The sequence below is a fragment of the Cibotium barometz genome, chromosome 29 (genome assembly GCF_041138505.1).
Source record: "Cibotium barometz isolate CiBa-2024 chromosome 29, ASM4113850v1, whole genome shotgun sequence".
NCBI classification, from domain to species: Eukaryota; Viridiplantae; Streptophyta; class Polypodiopsida; order Cyatheales; family Cibotiaceae; genus Cibotium; species Cibotium barometz.
In genome coordinates, this window is record NC_141074.1 from 10,488,330 (window position 1) to 10,510,616 (window position 22,287).

At 45.6% G+C, this 22,287-nt stretch overlaps 1 protein-coding gene across 3 annotated transcripts in view; it reads right to left on the reverse strand.

Moving 5' to 3' along the window:
- The window catches only part of LOC147621825 (Glycine cleavage T-protein family), a 53,341-nt gene extending 31,887 nt beyond the window's left edge, over positions 1–21,454 (reverse strand). For 2 of the 3 annotated variants that reach the window (XM_086822845.1, XM_086822846.1), the window contains exons 1-2: positions 21,143–21,454; positions 3,566–3,667 (exon numbers count right to left, since the gene is read on the reverse strand). In XM_086822845.1, the coding sequence (XP_086678971.1) occupies positions 3,566–3,667; positions 21,143–21,379 (339 nt within the window). In that variant the 5' untranslated portion in view covers positions 21,380–21,454. Of the gene's footprint in view, positions 1–3,565; positions 3,668–18,317; positions 18,458–21,142 lie in introns of those variants that run through there. The other variant, XM_086822847.1, reaches the window with a different exon arrangement.
- Positions 21,455–22,287: the final 833 nt, after the last annotated feature.

A 22,287-nucleotide genomic window follows, 5' to 3' on the forward strand; every position in this document is an offset into this window, starting at 1 on the left:
CATAGCCTCGACAACAGTTATCTGTGCCTCACTGAACTTCACCAAGTACGACGGCAAGTGCGACCATTCGATTGTGACTCAGTTTATTCACCAATTTGTTGCCCACTTTCCACTTTCCAAGATCACAGATACCCAAGACAAGGTCCATCTAGCGGCTCCATACCTCACAAGTGATGCAATCACTTGGTGGCAACATTGGTCCCGTTTACACAAATTCTTACATTGGCTTACCGGACTATGATTGGACACCTTTGTGTCCAATTTGAAGACCAGGTTTCTACCTCCGCAATACATGACAAATCTTGAAGATGAATTCTACAAACTCACCCAGAACGGTTTCCCTGTGCTCACCTACTCCAACAAAGTGATCACATCAACTCGACAGTTGGCAAAGTCCGAGGAGGAGAAGCTAAAGCAGTTCATTCAGGGATTGGATCCAAACATTCAGTTCCCCATGCGAAATTTTGAACCCCAGACTCATGACAGGGCTTTGACTCTTGCACAAAACCATGAGATGATGCTCAATGGAGGCAAGCCCAAGACCGCTCCAATCACCCCCTAACCTCAGCAAGCAGGACGCAGACTGCCCAGCAGAACTAGGCGTCTAACCAGCAGGCAAGTAAGGGGGGTTCCAACAACAAGGATCAAAAGAAGAACGGCCAGAATAGCTCGTCTACTGGGAAGGAGTGACAAGATGGACCTAAGAAGACCCCTGAAGAAAAGATCAAGGAGGGCCTTACCTTACAATCAAATGAGAAGGAGCGGTACTTCAAAGAGAACCATCGTTTTTTCTGCCACCACACAGGACATGCAGAGAAGGATTGTACCAAATGGCAAGCAGAAAAAGGCAAACAACTAGCCTCTACAGTGGCTACCGCCACAACTGTACCACCCCCTCCACCCCTGCCCTCAACCACCAATGTTGTTCAACTTTTTCCCGCTTAGAATGCGGTACCTACAGTGGTATTCGATGATAAGCAGGAGGGGTTTCATTGAGGAGCATCAGAAAGGTCTTATCAGAGCTTATGGCACAGCAAAGGGACGACAATTTGTTGTTCTCTTCAACATGGGCAGTTCAGAAGATGCCTTCTCTCCGCAATTGGCGACCAAGATGAAATGTGCCCTTGTGCTGTATCATTTGGACGTGGACATGTTCACTCCCAGCCTACGTACCCATATTTACCAGAAAGCTCAACAATTTGCCTTCACAGTCCAAAAGGTTCAATTTTAGAGGAATTTCATCGTCTCGCCCCTCCTCGGGTGTGTGACATGATCCTTCGGGTTCAGCGGTTCCGCCAATATGCGCCCATTCCTGATTGGAGGCAAGACACCTACACGATCATTGAAGGTTTTCCTAAGCCTACTATCGTTCGCGGGAATCAGAGCATTCAAGGTATTCCGCTTATTTCCCACCTTCAAGCTAGTAGAGCTATTAGAAAGGGAGCTGAGTGTGCGATGATCTATGTCCGCCCACCGCAAATAGCGACATCCACCACCACTCCATTAGAGCCACAGATGACAAGTCGCCTCCAACAGTTTTAGGACATTTGAGCGATGATCTTCAACCAAGACCCCTACCCTCTCATCCTGAAGACCATAGTATCGATTTGGTACCTGGAGCTGAGCCACCCAATAAGTTTCCATATCGTCTTTCCAAGGCATTGGAAGCTGAGTTGGAGACGCAACTAGCACAGTCCCTTAGGTCTGGTTTCATCATTCATCCTCTCCAATTGCTGCACCGATTCTTTTTGTGCAACAGAAAGATAAGACCACACGTCTCTGTGTGGATTACCGAGCCTTGAACAAGTTGACAATCAAGAATACGTTCCCCATGCCAAGGATAGAGTACATTCTTGAAAGACTCAACGGTGCTAAGTACTTCACCAAGATCGACCTCAAAAGTGGCTATCATCAAGTCAGAATTTTGGAGGCCGATATCCCAAAGACGGCCTTTCGAACAGAACAAGGTCATTCTGAGTTTGTGGTCATGCCTTTTGGTTGACCAATGCACCCGCGATATTCAACAAGATGATGTCTGGAGTCCTCGCCGTACTCATCGGTGTATTTCTATTCATTTTTTTGGATGACATTCTTATTTTTTTTGCCACTGTAGAACAGCACGAGAAGGATGTGCAAAAGGTCTTGCAGATTTTGCGAGACAACGACTCTGCATCCATGCAAAGAAGAGTATATTTGAAGTTCAAGAAGTCCAGTACCTGGGCTGTGATCGATTCCAATGGAATTCGCCTTCACCCTGAGAAGATAGGGACGTTCCGAAGATAGCCCAAGTGATACGTTCCTTCGTGGGCTTGTGCCAAGCGTATAGCTCACATATGGATTGGTTTTCTAACCTTGCAACACCATTGACAAATTTGCTCAAGGGAGTGAAGACTAGAAGACAGAAAGTTTCAATCCACAGGTAAGGCTTTGAAGGCGTTCTTTGCTCTTCCAAAGGCGACTTCCGAAGCACTAGTCCTTAAACTCGCATCATGGGATGATCCCTTCAAGGTGATCATCGATGCCAGTAATCTCGCCATAGGAGTAGTTTTGCAACAAGAAGACAGACCCGTGGCCTATTACAGCAGAAAGTTAAATGATGTAGAAAAAAATTATATGTCTATGACAAAGAGTTGCTAGAGGTTATCACAGCCTTGAAACACTGGAAACCTTTTCTTTATGGAAGGGAATTTACTGTAAAGACAGACCACCAGGCCTTGAAGTGGTTACAAGCTATGCCAAGTGCCCAGTGGACCGATAGATAGCACCGGTGGTAGTAACTCAATAAAGCATGGAGTGAAATAACTTGATCTACACAATACTACTACTCCAGCTTACACAAATGATAAAAAAGATTAATAACCTCACTTCAAAAGGACAAGTTCGAACAGCGAGCTGGTCCTGAAGGGAAAACATTGACGCCAGTAACTGTTGTCTCAGAACCATCAAATTAACTGTAGCGGGAGTACCCTCCCCTCCCAACAAAAAAAAAAAACTGCATGGTTCCTCTTAAGCACCCTAAACAAACTATAGAGTGGCCTTCTAATAGATCTGATCATACACTCATTGGTGGTGACTCTTACACAGCAGAGGATAGAGTTTTGCTGCCTTGATTAAGAAGGTAGCTGAACAGACAAGATTGCCCGTCCATCCCTCATCGACAGGTCACAGCCCCCTGCTCACAGGCATGCATTATTTTGTATCCAGGCTGATAATCCAGCCTTAGAACACTTGTTGACTCTGGTGCCAACCTTGAGAATTATTTATCTTGCTTATGCTTCTGATAAACTAGTGCAAATACAACTTGTCTTCCAACTCACTGCACCTTGCTTTGATCACAGAGCACAAGAGCATTGAGCATCTCAAACAATTTCCAGCTGGAAAAAGAATAGTAAGAAATGCTATTAGCCACATGATTTTGGAAGAAATAAAAGGATAGGTTGATTTTAAGAACCAGGGAGTTTTGCAGCAAACAGCTTTTCAATCTTTGGCAATGCTCAATAACAGGACAAGCATACTTTGAGAAGCAAGAGCATGGTTCAAAAGTAAAAAGGCATCTACTACTTACTGCAACACCACTGTCAACAGCTTTCAGAGCTTCTTCATCATTGCCAAATGACTCAACGATACCATCTTCAGAAAATTCTGCTCCCATCTCTCTCATCGTTGACTGCAATGTGTGAAGAACAGCAGTAATTGATAGTTAAACACAGCTTCCAAAACATCCGATGAATCACTCCACTTTCATTTCCCCATATCCAGGACTTTTTTTAAAGTGGGATTTTTATGTTACATTAAGCACATCCACAACACTTAACAAGCGCTGACAGTGTACAATAAAAGTCAAAACTACATAAAACTGCAAGCAAAATAAATATCGTTTTTAAAAAGCAAGAAAGAATGCTTGTGAAATCAGAATGGCTTGAAGGGGATCTTTGAAACACTATAACAAGGAAGACTACTCACAACTGTCAAATACTAGAAGTTTTGATTCGTAAAACTACAATGTGCAGATTCTGGAATACTAGTTGCATGACTTCTCAGATAGCTTTCACAACTATGAGGGCTTCTTGCTGTTAGAAGTCATCTCCTGTCCAGTTTTATACACCAGGGCCTTTGTTGTGGGTGTGCCCGCCCTTATGAGGTGTTTTCCCATTTTTCCCCACTCTCCGTATTTTTCCCCTATTTTTCCCATTTTTTTTGAGGCTTGGGAGGGCTGCCAGAGGGTGCCAAGAGCAGTACAGTGCTGGCCGACTGGTGTTTATCAGTCGTGGGCACTCTTGCTGCTGGCCGACTGGTTTTGATCAGTTTTGGGCACCAGATTGCTGGCCGACTGCATTTATGCAGTCGTGGACCTTTTTATCAGTCAAGGGCTTTTCCTTATGCTGGCCGACTGCCCTCTAGGGGGGTACATATAGGTCCTCAGCCCCCATACCTCATTTGTATCATTTCTCGGGATCTTCTTGTGTATATAGAGCAGAGTTACACGCCTACATCTCTCTCTCTCGTGTTGTTTTTCTGCTTGCGTTTTTGCTCGTGTTCCCAGATTTGGTCATCATCTCCGCTGCGTATTCTGACATGGTATCACAGCCTTAGGCTCTAGATAGGTCTTGGGATTTGTGTGAGCAAGAGGGGGCTGTTTTGTGGCTGATTGGTGGACTGTTCGGGAAGAGGAGAAGCAAGAGGAAGGCGGGCTGATTTGCTGGACAGCCACTTGCAGGTATCAGTTCTTCTTTGTTCCCACCCACCCACCCTTTTCAGAGTACATCCCCGCTATGGCAGATCTGCTAGAGATGGCCGAGAGACATGTGCATTGTGAAGATCCCGACACTCCCCACGTTCCCGGTGGACCGTCAGTTGGACGGGAGCAACTACGGCATATGGAAGGTTATGATGGAATCTGTTCTGGAGTCTTACGACCTCGCCGATTTCGTCATTGTTGGTATTCCACGGCCGGAAGTGGAGGAAGGGGAGTTACCGTCAACCCGAAAGGACCGGGAGGCCCAGACGCAGATGTGGGATCGCGTCAACGCCAGGGTCCGTTCGTTTATTTTCCTCAACTGCACACCACAGGTAATTAATCATGTAAAGCATATGACGCTGGCCAGAGGTATATGGCAGCATTTGGCCTCACTTTACAACAGGGTATCGCCCATGAAGAGGATTTCCTTGGACGTACAGATGCGGGTTATGAGCCCTGCAAAGTCGTCGACGATGCGGGAGCATATTAACAAGCTACAGGCTCTTCAGCAGGAAGTTCTTCAGGCTGGGAAGGAGATATCGTCAGAGGACATGGCCATCACGTTGCTGTCACATTTGCCCTCTTCGTACTCAGCATTCTACTCATCGTTGATTACCACTGGCAGGCTCAGCACCATCACATGGGAGGAGCTTGTGCCCATGGGCCTGGACCAGGAGGAACGATTCACGAACCCTCCTCAGGATGGAGGTTCGGAGGCCTTAACTGGCCAACGGTCGAAAGGCCGTAACACGGGCAAGGGGAAGGCTTCGTCGGAGAAGTCTTCTGAGAAGATGTCCGTTAGTGACCGCGAGAAACTGAAGGCAGAGAGGACCTGTAATGATTGTGGCGAGAAAGGCCACTACTAGAGACAATGTCCCAAGCGGAAGACCGAGAAGGGTGAAGACTCCTCAGCAATCATGAAGACTCCGGCTTTTGTGCACCTGGAGATGATGGACACCGATGCTTCATTTTCTTCAGGCAGGGAGGAGATTGGAGGACTCTCCGCAACGGATACTCGGGAGTGGATTCTCGATAGTGGTGCTTCCAGGCACATGACTCCTTCCCATTCCGGTTTACAGGATCTCTGCAAGCTTTCTGGTCATATTCTTACTAGGGATACGTCCACTATCCCAGTTCACAGTGAGGGCAGGATGGAGATAGTTCCCGATGGCAGAGGGGGGAAGCATTCCTCCCAAGTGTTGTATGTTCTGGCACTTGGTTTTCATCTGTTGTCAGTGCATCAAGTTTGCAAGACTCGCGTACGGGTGGAGTTTGATGAGCATTTTGTTGCTCTCCGGGACAAAGCAACAGGCCAAGTGGTTTGGGAAGGTGGAGTGGAGAATGGAGTTTACAGGCTTTCATCACTCTCTCTCCCAGGTCCTCAGGTTTGTGATGAGTGGCAGTCTGGTAATGGCTACTCAAGTGTGGATACGTTGCAGGTACAGGCTTTCCGAGACCAGATGGTGGATAGCGTACCAGTAGATGGCAGCAGTTGGCAGGAACTTTCCAGTACTGATGTTGGTAGTTCTTGTGTTCGTGAGTCAGAGGAAGCTAAACAGGTCACTTATGCTCTGATGTCTCGTCGTGTTCGGGACATAGAACTTCCAGTAGTTGAGGATGTTCTTTCCACGGGGACCTTTCGGAAAGCCAGGCAGGTGGCAGGTGCTTACTTGCAGAAGGAGGTGGTTTCTCCAGGCTTTGTGGTTCCGGATTCAGAGGGGGTGGTTGACAGGTTTCAGAAGGCCTTGCGTGGTCTTCAGAAGGTTTCCAGGACTTGTTTGTGCACCGTAACAGGTGTTGATCCTTGTGAGCAGTGTGATGTCTCTGTGACTCAGAAGCTGTATGGTTCATTGATCTGGTTGATGGACACCAGATTGGACGGGAGCTTCCTGATGAGGCGGTTGAGCTCATGGTTGCAGATGTCTCTTTGGGAGGCAGGATTGCGTTTCCTGTGGTTTCTGCGGCATGCGAAGGATCGTGGACTCTTTTACACAGGAGGGGATGGAGTCCGACTCCACGGTTGGAGTGACTCGGTTTGGGGAGGAGATTCGGACACGAGGGGATCTACTTATGGCCCACGAGCAGTTTTTCGGAGCAGGAGGAGGTTGCATTGCAGGTTTGGGCTTCCACTGGAGGAACCCATGGTCATCCCGAGGCACTTTGTTCGTGAACAGATCGTTGCTGATGACATCTTGCTAGAGTTCTGTTCGACGGAGGACAGTACGGTGGACCTCTTCACGAAGTCGCTCTCTCAGGATTTGCTCAGGCGGCACCCCAGCTCCCAGTGGTTGGTTACACAGCCAGGAGCTGAGAGGGGGTGTTAGAAGTCATCTCCTGTCCAGTTTTATACACCAGGGCCTTTGTTGTGGGTGTGCCCGCCCTTATGAGGTGTTTTCCCATTTTTCCCCACTCTCCGTATTTTTCCCCTATTTTTCCCATTTTTTTTGAGGCTTGGGAGGGGTGCCAGAGGGTGCCAAGAGCAGTACAGTGCTGGCCGACTGGGTGTTTATCAGTCGTGGGCACTCTTGCTGCTGGCCGACTGGTTTTGATCAGTTTTGGGCACCAGATTGCTGGCCGACTGCATTTATGCAGTCGTGGACCTTTTTATCAGTCGTGGGCTTTTCCTTATGCTGGCCGACTGCCCTCTAGGGGGGTATATATAGGTCCTCAGCCCCCATACCTCATTTGTATCATTTCTCGGGATCTTCTTGTGTATATAGAGCAGAGTTACACGCCTACATCTCTCTCTCTCTTGTGCTGTTTTTCTGCCTGCGTTTTTGCTCTTGTGTTCCCAGATTTGGTCATCATCTCCGCTGCGTATTCTGACACTTGCTTCACAAACCAACCAGCCATACACCAGAAGTCCCCATGATTGTATGCCCTCTACCGCCTTGCCTTTCCAAATAGTTTCTTCTAGATTCTGCAAAATAGCAAAGTCCACAGTGTACACATGGCACTAAAAGGATTCCAAATGCCACCCTAGCCCTTTCACATGTGGAAGCTCTGGGAGTCTTCTTTCAGCCCTAAACACCATCCTGGAACAACCTGATCCAACACGCATACTGAAGAGAGAGAGGAGAGAGAGAGAGAGCTGAGTTTCCAGTATATTCATAATGTACAAACAGGTAGTACAAATCCTACAGCCACAGGCTGTCTTCGAAAAGGTAGTAATACCTAATCTATATCTAAATCTAGGACTCAGCCCAAGGCTGGACTGAATGCCTCAAAACGATGAGCAACATTGCCTTTTATATGAATTGGCCGACTGCTGGTTGGCCAGGTCCTAGACAAAACTCCAGGAAATGCTGCAGCCGACTAGTCATAATTCTGGTGTATGCTGGCCGACAGCCCTTCCATGTCCTCTACCAGTCCTTCCCCTGCCAAAACAGCAACCAATACTCCCGATTCATTGAGTCATTCACTCATTCATCATCATAGTCATCACTAGAAGTTATGTAAGGGGCCAAAAGTCAACCCCTTTGGAGCTTACCAAGGGCCCAACCATGTACAGACAATCATGTCTCCTTTTTTTACCATATAAAATACAAGAAAACCTGACACCAACTATGTCTCTCTTATTCCCTCTACTCTGTCTTAATCGTGTTTAAATCAACATCTTGTTCTTAATCACGCTTAGGGTTGTGGATCAATACAGCAAGGCTTCCACGCATGCTATATTGGGATCAAAGCATTCAGGCTCAGCCCACTAAGCATAGTCCCAAGAAAGGTGCACAAATCCAGCAGAAGAATGCAGCAGGGTAGCATATGGAGTGGTCTGCAAAAACAGGCAAAGCTAGAGGAAGCATTCCCTAAGGGTTATGTACGCATAACCAGTACATCATTAAGCTCTCAAATTAGTTCCAAAGGCCTAGCAACATGCATGATCAGTTCCGGCAGGTGACCCACCACTGTGTTAAGGGTAAGGTATAGCAGGCATGCAGACAACAGTAGAACAAGGCTCTTGGAACTGGAGATCAGAAGAAGTAGGTGTTCAGACAAAATTAAAGTCAAAGTCAGAGTCAGAAGTAGCAGGTCAAAGTTAGAAGTCCATGGAGGAAGAGGATGACAGTGTCCACCTCGTCATCAAGTTTAGTAGGAGGGGATGTCACGTGCACGCCCGTGCTATGGCTAATCCTCGGCATGAACAATAGAACCCCTGGTTCCAAGGCCGTCAAAACGGTTAGTAATTGGTGTCAAGTGGGTTTACAAGACCAAGTATACATCCGATGGGTCCGTGGACAAGCACAAGGCAAAACTTGTGGTGGCTAAGGGCTATGCTTAGCGGCCTAGCATCGACTATGAGGACTCTTTTGCACCGACAGCTAGGATGACCACGATTCAGATAGTTCTTGCCCTTGCCTCTACTCAACAGTGGCCGGTGTGTCAAATGGATGTGAAATCTGCGTTCTTGAATGGTTACTTGTAGGAGGAGGTGTATGTTGAGCAACCTCCAGGCTTTGAGGTTCATGGATCAAAAGGTATGGTTTATAGGTTACGGAAGGCCTTGTATGGTCTTAAACAGGCTCCCAGGGCTTGGAACCAGAAGATTGATTCTTTCTTTCTTAGAAATGGTTTCCAAAGATCAGTTTTGCAAATCCGAACTTATATCTCTTTCGGAACCGTGGTATGGTAAGTCACCTTGATTATCCTCTATGTGGATGATCTTATTCTCACTGGCGGTCATGTGGAGCACATAGCTGATGAAGGCTGCCTTGTCAGCGGAGTTTGAGATAACGGATTTAGGCTTACTTCATTTCTTTTTGGGATTGGAGATTTGGCAAACCCAAAGGGGTTTCTTTGTTTCTCAGTAGCAAAATGTTCATGAGTTGTTGAAGGCCTTTGGGATGGAGAACTACAAGCCTATTTCATCTCCGATGGACCCGAATACCAAACTTACAGTACATGATCCTTGTGAGCAAGTTGATGCCTCCTTGAATCGGAAGCTTGTTGGTTAATTGATTGGGTTGCTCAACACCAAATTGGACTTGAGTTTTCCAGTGGGACTGTTGAGCTCATTTATGCAGACACCTTTGAAGACTCATTGGGACGCAGGATTGCGGATCTTGCGGTATCTGCAAGGTACAAAGGATCTTGGACTCTTTTATAACACTGGAGGGGACACGAAGAACCGAGTCAGTCTCTGCGGTTGGAGTGACTTTGATTGTAACTATTTAGCCCTCCTAGCTCTATTCCACATGATAAAACCCATGCCCGGACACTAGACAAGTGGAAGAAGACATGGGGATAGGGTCCATAAGGTTTGATTAAGAAAAGGCACCATTCCTAGTCAAAAAAGCAAGAAAAAGCAAAAAGTCAAACAAGGTTGACCATGAGCCAAGGGCACCATTGGAAAGACCAAGGGCACCATTGGAAAGAGGAGACTAAGCTGGACCGAAAAGCTAAAAGCCGCTTTCTCAAAAAGCAACTCTAAGACCAAAAAGCAAGGCCTTAAAGCTAGAAAAGCAAACCACCAAAAGTTGAGTAAATATTTTATTAATAAAAGTAAAAAGAGCAAAAGCAAAGGCAAAAAGAGAAAAGCAAAGCATGAAAAGGCAAAGCAAAAGCATGAAGGCTTTTTGGCAAAAAACAAGGCTTCCCCAAGTGTAAAAGAAGCATGAGCCTCTCTTGAGCATCAAGTTGAAGAAGAACCTCTTCATCGCGTTGCCATCTTCGTTGAAGCGTGGAGATCCTCTTCTCCATCATCATCTACTTGATCATGAACCAAATTATGGAATTTTACATCACTACCCACTGATTTAGGGCACCTTCATCGGCTGTAGCACCACATCATCATCTGTCCGTAGCTGTACGGATCCATACAACCGTACGGACCTGTAGGGACATGTACGAACTAAAATTTCAGAAACCCTAAAACTGCTCCAAAAACCCTAAAAACTACTTTTTGGAGGTTTTTATCACCATAAAACAATTAAAACAGGTTTTATATCAATTTTCTTGCCAGAAAGAGATTTTCCATGGTTTTCTTCATCGACAAGGCTGTAGGAGTTGTGGAGATTACTCATGGGATGAGGGAGTGATTCTTGGACTCGGGTTTGGATTGGGACTAGAACTTGGATTGGAACTTGGACTCGGATTTGGATTGGAACTAGAACTTAGATTGGAACTTGGATTTGGCTTTGGACTTAGATATAGACTTGGATATTGGATTGGACATGGAGCTTGGAGCTTAGACATGGAGCTTGACCATGGAGCTTGGACATGAACATGGAGTTTGGACATAGACCTTAGACATGGAGCTTGGATTTTGGACTTGGATCTAGATTTGGATCTGGAACTAGAACTTGGATTGAACTTGGATTTGGATTCACTGGACTTGTATTCATTGGATTTGGATATTGGATCTGGTACTAGCCCAGTGAAAGATACTTGTGGGTCATCCCCATGGTGTGCTCGACATCAGAGATCTTGTGCCTCGACATCGACATCAACTTAGATATCCTACATCGACATATCTGTTTGTTTTGTATTCATTGATTGTATTGATCCTGGCCAGCGTGCCCGTGGATTGTTCCTGAACAAATTCCTGAAAGGAGGCGAGGCTTGTTCCCCGCTCAATGTAGTGTACTGTGCAAGATCCTTATTCCCTTCTCTCTCTCCCCCCTCTCTCTATATCTCTATCTCTTGGACACGTGGTTGAGTTTATCACGACATGCCCCGCCGGGCTTACAGTGGTATCAGGGCAAGATTTCTCTTGAAGAAACTTTCTTGGGGTGACAGAGCCATGTCGAGAGAAGAGGGAAACCAAGGGTCTAATGAAGGAAACAACTATCAGGCCGATCCAGGACTTCATGATAAGAACAAGGGTCGTTGATTCATTACTCATGAGACCACAACCATGTCATCAAAAAAGTACCATGACTTTCAGCAGTTCAGACAATTTCTCAAAGACGAAGAATTCCTTGCTTGGAGAACCAAGAGGGAACGGGAACAAAGAAGGGCTCGAATGTTTGAAGATTTCACCAAGGATCGAGCCACCGAAGCCGAAGGAGTTGAAGCTGCTAAAGCTTACCTTCGTGCTAAAGGAATCACCATCGTAGAAGGATCTAGAGCTACTTGGTCTATTTCTTGTGGAGAAAACAAGGAGGCTATTCCCAGGCCAACTTTTTTTTTTTTAGATGCCACTTCTTCGGGACAAGTAAGGGAAAGAAGGGACACTTGGCTGCAAATTGTCCCGACAAGCCAAAGCAAGAAACCAGAGAGATCGGAAGATCATCAAATTGACATCATGCCAAGAAGCTCAACAAGAGGAGACTATGAAGCAAATGATCGAGCTATTGGAAAAGGGTTTGATTAGACCTAGCTCATCATCTTTTTGCTCCCCAGTCTTATTGGTTCAAAAATAGGATGGTTCTTGGCATATGTGTATTGATTACAGGGCTCTTAACAAGATCACTGTGAAGAACAGGTTTCCTATTCATAGAATTGACGATATCTTGGATAGATTGGATGGAGCCACTATCTTTAGCAAGATTGACTTGAAAAGTGGTTACCATCAAGTCAGGATTATTCCAGAAAACATTCGTAAGACCGCATTCAGGACTACTACTTGGACTCTATGAGTATTTGGTGATGCCTTTTAATCTTACAAATGCCCTGGCTATTTTCAACCGAATGATGGAAAGAATATTTCGAGAACATGGAAAGTTTGGAGATACTTTCTTAGACAACATTATTGTGCATTCAAAGAATGAGAAAGAGCATCGAAAGCATTTGGATATGGTATTTCAGGAACTCCACAAGCACAAGTTATATGTGAACGGCAAGATGAGTGAGTTCTTTTTTTTTGGGGGGCGAAAATTCACTACTTGGACCACATAGTGTCCAAAGAAGGGGTCAGGATGGATCTAGACAAGGTCAAGGCTATTATGGAATTAACTAGTGTGCATGCAGTTCGAAGTTTCCTTGGCTTATGCTCTTACTATAGGAAATTTATCAAGTGGTTTGCCGTAGTAACAAGTCCACTACATGATTTGACAAAGAAAGCCATGGGATTTTGGTGGGCCGAAGCTGAAAAAGAATCTTTTCAAGCATTAAAGTTTTATGCTAGCAAAGGACCAAATTTATCAAAGCCTTTTATGGTAGAGTGTGTAGATGCATTATCTCAGAGATCCTTGAGCCATGGGGTTTCTATGGATTACCATATGGATTTCACTTTGATGAAGGATCCTTATGCTACCATAGAGAATTTCAAAGATGTTTTGGAACAGATTGCAGATTAGAGATCAAGTAGGGCTTTCTTATGATGTGAACCCAGGTTATGTGTGACACAAGGAATTGAGGCCAAAGTAAAGGAAGAGTGCCATGATCCTTCCTACATGGGACATAGAGACACCTTGACTACACTTCAAGCTTTGGAGAGCCACTTCTATTGGCCTACTATGAAAACGGACATTGAGAATGTTTGGTTTGTCAGAAGGTCAAGTTTGATCGACGAACACCGGCAGGATTATTGCACCCATTGAATGATCTATGGGAGAATATTGCTATGGATTTTATGGATTACCAAAGTCAGGAAATGATAGTATATGGACCTTTCTCAGACGAGCTATCCGCAAGGGAGCAGAAGAAGCACTCCTTTATGTTCGTGCTCAAACAGCCCCTCCCTAAGTAGTAGCATCCCTTACATCTTCAGTCCCTCAGTTAGCACACCTCCTATCCAGACACCAGGACATTATGCTTAGGGACGATCTCCCGCCCAGTCTCCCACCCTCTCGCCTTGAGGACCATCACATTGATTTGGTCCCTGGATCAAATCCTCCTAGCAGGTTTCCCTATCGTCTTTCCAAGACTTTAGAGGGCGAGTTAGAAAAGCAGTTATCTGAGCTTCTCCGAGCTGGATTCATTCGGCCTTCTTCCTCCCCATTTGCTGCACCTATCCTATTTGTCCAAAAGAAGGACAAGTCTGCACGCCTTTGTGTAGACTACAGGGCATTAAACAAACTCACTATCAAGAATAAGTTTCCTATGCCCAGGATAGAGTACATTTTGGTGCGTTTAGACGGTGCTAAATTTTTCACTAAGATCGACCTCAAGAGTGGTTACCATCAGGTCCGCATTTTTGAAGCTGACATTCCAAAAACAGCTTTTCGAACAGAGCGTGGTCACTTCTACGAGTTCGTAGTCATGCCTTTTGGGCTTACAAATGCACCCGCAACGTTCAATAAGATGATGTCTAGGATTTTCGCAATCCATATTGGGAAGTGTGTTTTCATATTCCCCTTGATGACATACTAGTCTTCTCAGCCACTGCGGAGCAGCATGAGAAAGATGTGGAGAAAGTCTTGCAACTTTTGCGAGATAATCAGCTCTACATAAACGCCAAAAAGTCTATCTTTGGTGTTAAGGAAGTTCAATATTTGGGCTACATCATCGGTTCCGATGGGATTCGATTGGACCCATTAAAGGTTCAGGAGATCTTAGACTGGGACATTCCTAAGACCGCCCAAGAAATCCGTTCATTTGTAGGTCTTTGTCAGGCCTATAGTACACATGTCCATCACTTTTCCAACCTTGCAGCACCTCTTACCGACTTGCTCAAGGGGGTGAAGGCTCGGAAGCAGAAAGTCTCAGTTACAGGTAAGGCACTTGATGCATTCCATGCACTCCAGAAAGCTGCCTCAGAAGCACCTGTATTAAAGTTAGCATCATGGGACGAACCTTTCGAGGTCATCACCGATGCCAGCAATGTAGCCATAGGTGCAGTCCTCCAGCAGGACAATAGACCCGTGGCATACTATAGCAGAAAGTTGGATGTCGCCGAAAAGAATTATTCAGTATATGACAAAGAGCTTTTGGGTGTGATCACAGCGCTCAAACATTGGAAGCCTTTTCTTTATGGACAGGCTTTCATAGTGAAAACAGACCACCAAGCACTTAAGTGGCTTCAGACTATGCCAAGTACCCAGTGGAGTGATCGGCAGGCCAGGTGGAGTCAAATCTTCCAACAGTTTGGAGGTATGATTGAATACATCCCTGGTAAGCATAACCCAGTAGCAGATGCTCTCAGTCGAAAGTCCGGCATCCAGGCAGTCCAAGAAGCTACCATTCTTGAAATCACGGGGAAGGACTTGGATAGTATGAAAGACCAATATGTCGACTCCCCTGAGTTTGGTACTCAGTATAGTTTGGCCCTCACTTCTGAGCCTGGCCACTATTCAATACAGAACGGTTGGTTGTTCTACAAGAACCGTCTCTGTGTTACTCGGGAAAAGCGTTCTGCTCTTCTCCACAATGCCCATGACTCCTTAGTTGGAGGACATAGGGGTATCAACAGTACCCTCGAGAAATTAGAACGGTCCTTTTATTGGCCAAAGATGAGGCGTGATGTCTATGCACATGTACAAGCCTGTAATATTTTGTCTCTTATTTAGAAAAGTTTTAAATTGGTCAAAAACGTGTACATGACTAGCTTAACACATAAAATCGTCAAAAAGTCAAGGTTCCCCATACAAAGTAGGCAGGTTTACTTCAACCTTTGCCTATCCCCGCGACGGACCTTTCATCGACATATCTATGGACTTTGTAGGGCCTCTACCAGCATCCATTGAATCCCGTAACACTCAGTGTTTTACCATTGTGGATCGCTTTAGTAAATTCCGCATGCTCATCCCATGCAAGCATACGGCCACAGCCGAGGACGTAGCCCGTCTGTTTCTCAAGCATTGGTATCCAATTTGTGGTTTGCCTAGCACCATAACATCAGACAGAGATTCCAAGTTTACCTCGCATTTCTGGAGGGCATTATTTGAAAACTTCGGAACTAAGTTGCAGTTGTCTAGTGCATTCCATCCCCAGACAGATGGCCAGACAGAAATTTATAACCAGTTGGCCTTTGATGTCCTCAAGTCATACTGTCATGACCAACAGTTCAAATGGGAGCATTATCTTCCATTGGTCCAAGCTATCTTAAACGACACTCATTCATCCAGTGTCGGACGGACTCCATATGAAGCAGCCTTTGGTCGCCGTTTTTCTTCTCTTTTGACGAGAATGGTGTCTCCATCTTTAGAGGCTAATAAAACCACGGAAGCATTTTTCGAGATCATTGAGTCAGTCAAGGACCGCTTGACCAAAGCTCAGGAAGTATATAGCAGACAGGCAAATAAGTCTAGACGAGATGTCCACTTCAAGGAAGGGGATTGGGTCTATTTGCGTATCATGAAGTAGAGTCAGTAGAAGCCTTAGGGTTTGCATCAGAAAGCACTCTGCATCCTGCATAATATGCATTCATATGCCTGTGCATCATTTAGAACATCCCAGAAGCCTTAGGGAATTTACTAGGATTTATCTGGTATTTTTCTCATATTTAATAGTATTTATTTAGCATTATTTGCATTATTTGGCATTTATAAATATAAACTTTATTAAATGACCAACCTCCAGTTAGTATAAATAGGCTTGCATAGGGCTTAGTTATTCATTCAGTCTTCATTGTGCTAAGAGCTCTCCTCCTCAGCCCCAGGAGTATCCTTGCCCTCAGCCCTAGACTAATCCAGCCCTTGGAGCTCATAAGCTTGCTTGTCCAGCCCCTTGAGAACCCCTTGCTTCAGTCAGCCCTAGGCGCCTGCTATCAGCATCCAATCAGCCTGCATTCAGCATCACTTCAAGCCTTGATTCAGCATATAGATCAGCCCTAGTTCAACGCCAGGTTTCAGCCAGTGTTTTCTGCATCTGTCCAGCATCAGATTCTCTGCGTTTCTGTCCAGCAGCATCAGATTCTCTGCGTTTCTGTCCAGCAGCCTCAGAACACCTGCGTTTTCAGTTCAGCAGCTTCCCTACAGGTCGGCGTTTTTGTCCACAGCAGTTTCCAGCCCTGAATCAACAGTTTGCAGCAATTTCCAGCCCTGAATCAACAGTTTGCAGCAGTGTCCAGCCTTCTGTGCATCATCCATGCATGCAACAGTCATCTGGTGAAGGTAACACAGCATTCATAAGTGTTTTCAGCATTCTAACATAGTGTAGAACAGTCCACCTTCTTCTTCTCTCAGCCTCAGGTGTGCAACCCTTCCTCATGCCCTTGGGAAGAGTGCATAGGCTCGAGATCAGGTCATCGAGGTGTTTCTACAGCAGTGTACAGATCAGCCACTCTCCGATCCTCCGAGATCTTGCGTTTGGCTTATCTACAGTCCACAGTCATTCTCTCTAAAGAAATAAAGCAAATACTATCTCGTTATCGGGATAGGGGGCCCTTCAGTGGGTAATTCGGGACCCAATCTGGTGTACAAGTTCTCATCTATCTCTCTCTCATCTCTTTAGAGTTTGAAGTATTGAAATGGATTGCTAAACTCACGAAACTCAGGATACAGAAGACGGTGTGAGCATTTGTGTGACAGGATCTTCCAATACAAAGACTTCCGCTGCATATCACATGCACCTTCTGTACAGATATGTCAACGTGGCATCAAGTGCAGGATGCAAGTGACATCCCCTTCTGCTTAACTTGACGGAAGCTACATAGCCTCCAAATAATCCGTCAATATACTGAATTTCCAGCCATCTCTCTCTCTCTCTACTCTCCCTTCTATCTGCATTTTGCATCAATAGGTTCTCAGTGGTGTTTAGGGCTGAAAGAAGACCCCCAGAGCTTCCGCGTGTTACATTGGTATCAGAGCATCAGGCTCAGCAAAGCTAAACACTAATTCAGTCCCATATGATGGTGTGCAGGTCCAAGGTACAGGAAAGTGCACGGATACGAAGCCCAAGGCAAGGAACACAAGATTGGGAAGAGCTCCCAAGAGATTTGTTGGTGGTGTTCCACAAAGCCAGAGGGGATGGCAGTCCTGTGAGCCAGATAGGTTCTCAGGCAACGGTCCCAAGGGAGGATTATCCTCCAAGGGGTGATGTGAGAGTGCCAGACTCATTTCTCAGGAATGAAGACCAAGAAAGTGTTCAGAGTCGGGGCAAGAATGGATTGGGGACTGGAGGGAACAGGTGCATAGATCTTATTCAGAGTCAGAGTGGTTTTGGAGACCAGGTCGGGTGTTCAGTGAAAAGGGTTGCCAGAGTTGGATGGATGACAGAGGGACTTCGGGAAAAGATTGGGATGATGACAGTCATCCAAGAACAGGTTGGAATCCCGTCATCAAGTTTAGCAGAGGGGGATGTCATGTGCATGAAATGCCATGTACATTCTCAGGGCTAATCCAGAAGGGGCAGCCAAGAAAAAGACCATTAGAACTAGGATTTTGAGCACAAGGTGCAAAAGAGAACCAGTTTGGACTTGGAGCAAGGGCATGGAAGTCATAGGATGTTGTCGGCTGCTGGAAGGGATCTGTCGACTGAAGAGTCGGCTGTACCAAAACAAGGCGGCTACTGGCGTTACAGATTATGTGAATGTGTGCCCAGTCGGACAGCGTTTAAAAGCATTAAATGCACTGTAGACTGGCGGACCAGTAGTCGGCGAGTATGCCAAGTATTCAAGAGGCCTATAAATAGACAGTTTGCTCCTCATTGTATTCATTCATTCCTTTATGGGATGGGTCCTTAGGGTCCCAGTTAGGGACAGATTTTGGTGATGTTCACTTTTTGTATGAGGTAGCCTAGGGCTGTAGAAAAGTACCTTTTTGTCCTATATCTCTACGTGGCATCCAAGTGCGGGATGCACGTGACATCCCTTCTGCTTAACTTGATGGAAGTTGCATAGCCTCCAAATAATCCGTCAAGAACGCCGGATAGTCTTCGAAAAACTCTTTGTCAAGCCATACCACTTCGTGGGTCCCTCGGTCCTAAAACTTCGTGAGAAACTGTCTTTGTCTAAAGCCTGAGCCATGCTTGAAACGGTGCATAAGGATCTGTTCTGGAACCATAACTTCTGCTTCATCAACAATATCGGGTTCCGCCTCGTCTTTAACTTCTGAAGGGATCGGACCTGCATATGGCTTTAACCAACTGATGTGAAACACATCGTACCTGCTTCAACCTTTGCTTCATAATCCGAAGATAAACCCAATACCCTTTCGAAAACTTCATATCCCTTCTGTCTTTATTGGCCTATCGAGTGTAGGCCTCCTATGCTTTAGCCAATCTGTCTTTTACTGACTCTAAAATCTCCTGGTAAGACTCCGTCACTCTGTTCGCTTCAGGTACTGAAGACAAGGTCCTGGTCAACGACGACTGGAAAGGTCTTCCAAACGCTACCTCATATGGAGTCCTGCCAATAGCTGAAGAAAAAGAATCATTCAAGACAGCTTGAACTAAAGGCAAATAAGATTCCCACTTACCTTGCTGATCGTGGACATAACACTTCAGCACATCAAAAGCCAACTGGTTGTATATCTCTGTCTGGCCGTCCGTCTGTGGGTGAAATGCACTGGAAAAATTCAATTTAGTACCAAAGTTATCGAACAATGCCCTCTAAAAATGACTGGTAAACTTGGCATCTCGGTCTGACACTATGGTCCTAGGAATCCCGCTAATCGAGTACCAATGCCGAATGATCTGTCCTGGGAAAGACCCCGTCTCGTTCTGGCCTTTGCCCCCCCGAGGCGGTAGCCTTGGGAGAAGCCAGCTGGGAAGTCTTGGGCTTGCCACCATTATGTTTCATTTCTGCACTCTGCGCAAGCGAGAGTGCGTCTTCGAAGGTGGCATACGCACCTCCCATTGGATTTGCGTGTCAAGGCCATACAAAAACTGCCCTTTCTTGTCCGAATCAAATAAGCCTAATTGCAAAAATAAAGTCGAAATTCTATTGGCAAACTGAAGGACTAGTTGCGCATTTTGACACGCTCCCCTGAACTCATCTCCGAGTCGCTCAAGGTAGTGGGGCAGTAGAAACCGCTGCTTAAGGTCGCAGACAAACTCGTCCCACACATAAGCTGCCATACCTAATCTGGTGTGGGCATGAGCCCACTGAGTCCACCAAGGAATGGCCCAACTGGCTAAAGATCACTCTGTCAGTATCTGTCTTTCTAACTGCGGCAAAGTAAACTTCAAACTGATGCAACCATGAATAAAGAGTTGTGGGGTCGAGTTTACCATTATACTTACTGAAGTTCATTTTCTCGGGTAAATGATTCGAGGATGCTGCCGGTGTCAATCTGGCGTCCAAAGCTACTAGGTAACGCTCATGTTCCACGCGTCGCACCACAGGCCCTCATGATGGCACGCATGATACGCAGCAAACCGTCAGTTCCTCATGACATTATCCGAGCAGAGTTTGCTGCGCCTCCTATGATGGTAGAAGTCATATTCTAGACTATATGCCTGCTAGACAGATTCAGAGAGATGCCACAGGACAGATTGTCATACAGAGCTTTTGAGGCATCTAGACAGCTGGCTGAGGCAGGAGACAGACAGCGCGGACTGGCACTGCTTTATGTGCAGAACAATGCACACCTGACCTTGGACACATGTGCAGGACAATGCACACCTGACCTCGGACGATTGGAGTGGAACCCTGGCTGACTCGTCCTGGACTGGGCTCACATGGGACCAGTTTTCTACCCCAGGTCCTGCACCTTCTGTACAGATATGTCTACGTGGCATCCAAGTGTGGGATGCACATGACAGGTGTTGCTGATGGTGATGATGCTTAAGTTGATGATGGTACCGATGGTGCTACTACTAATGGTTATGCTTCTACTGCTAATGATGCTATAAATACTGACTTAACTCAGGGGCTCTACTATTCATGCTAAGGATTAGCCATGGCATGGACGTGCATGTAACATCCCCTCCTGCTAAACTTGATGACGGGGTGGACACTCTGTCATTCTCTTCCTCCATGGACTTCTAACTTTGACCTACTATTTCTGACTCTAACTTTGCCTTTAATATTTTTGTCTGAACACCTTTTACTTCTGATCTCCAGTTCCAAGTCTTGTTGAAGAACAATTTGCATGTCCGCTAATACAGCATAAAGATATACATCGATGAATCCAGGAACATGCCCAAATTCACCTTATAAGAAAGTGCAATTTATAACCTCATGGTAGTCATTCACAAGACAATAAACCATCAACTCCATCTTGCATAGTATGGACTAGATACTACAACATCAACTCCATCTTACTCCATCTTTATGATAAGGATGGTGTTACACACGTCACTTTGGCCTTCCCAAGACATTAATGTAATTTAAACGAACACAAAACCACACCCAAATGATACTAAATGATACTTTTTTATGTTTGGCATCGTAGATCTACTAGTTGATTAGTGGAATGTTTGTTCTTTTGCTATACCACAGATATAACTCAAGACGGACATGGTCTTCATCATCATTTTTGTCTTCCCAAGACATTAATGTAATTCTCTCTCTCTCTCTCTCTCTCTCTCTCTCTCTCTCTCTCTAAATATTCAAAGCCTGCACATATGACTTTTTTCTAAAGCCTTCGCAAGCCGAGCCTTGCAGTGCAAAACAAAAGACAAAGGACATGAGCTTACGTGCAAGTCGAAGTCAACTGGGGGAGAAACAAATTCGAGAGAAGCCGCCGCCTTCAAGACACAGGATCGCCGGCTCCGCGTGACTCCACGCATGTAAGCAATGGCAATTCCATGAACGCTCGAGCCGATGGTAAAGGAACACCTGTGCCTCTTCGCATCTGCAGGAGAATGAGAAACCCTAGCTCCTGCTATGCAAGAAAAAGAGGAGGAGACAGCGAATAAGCTCGTTGCATCCATGGTGGCGCGCGCAGACCTCTAAGACCCGGTTTACATGCAAAGATCCGCAAATAACAAAAATCTTATCCGGTTCAAACCTCTAAGACCCGGTTCACATAGTAATTTGGTGGGCTTTATACATGGGCGAGGGGACTATTCTCAAAGTATTAAGAAAGCATATTCAAACCTTTGAGACCCGGTTCACATGGGCGAGGGGACTATTCACAAAGTATTAAGAGCTTTGAGACCCGGTTCACATGGGCGAGGGACTATTCACAAAGTATTAAGAGCAAAGTGTTAGGGTATTTCACCAACTAAAGCAAGGTCATGTTAGCGTTGGAAAGAAGAGTACTTCCTTCACAATTTTAACTTATTTTCATGGACAGGAAGAATCGAGACAATACATGAAACACTCCTAGTAAGAGTCCACTAACATTTGTGTCCGACCAAGACCGATCCTCACAAATATATGCCTGAGAAGCATGTCCAAGCCTCTGCAAACATGCACATCCAATCATCACACGAACACGCGTACAAAGGAAAGTAAAGGGGTTTGGCTAGCACTCGTCACCCAACCATAGGCTTCAAACCATAAATACACTATGGCAACCACACCCACATTAAAGTATATATGTCCCACACCATGCTCCTTCACGACCATCAGTGGTATACAACTCGTCTCGCCACTGGGTTAACACAAGCTGGGTTCCTTGGGAGGCCTCTCTCCCAAAGGTAGAATTCCACATATGAACTCCCTCCAAAAACCCAACTATATACCCAATGACCACTTCACTCTATAATATAAATGGTGTCCGGACAGTCTCCTATGACCATTTCACACTATAATATAAATGGTGTCCGGTTGGTCTCCTGATACTAGCCCAACAACCATTTCACACTATAATACAAATGGTGTCCAATCGACCTCT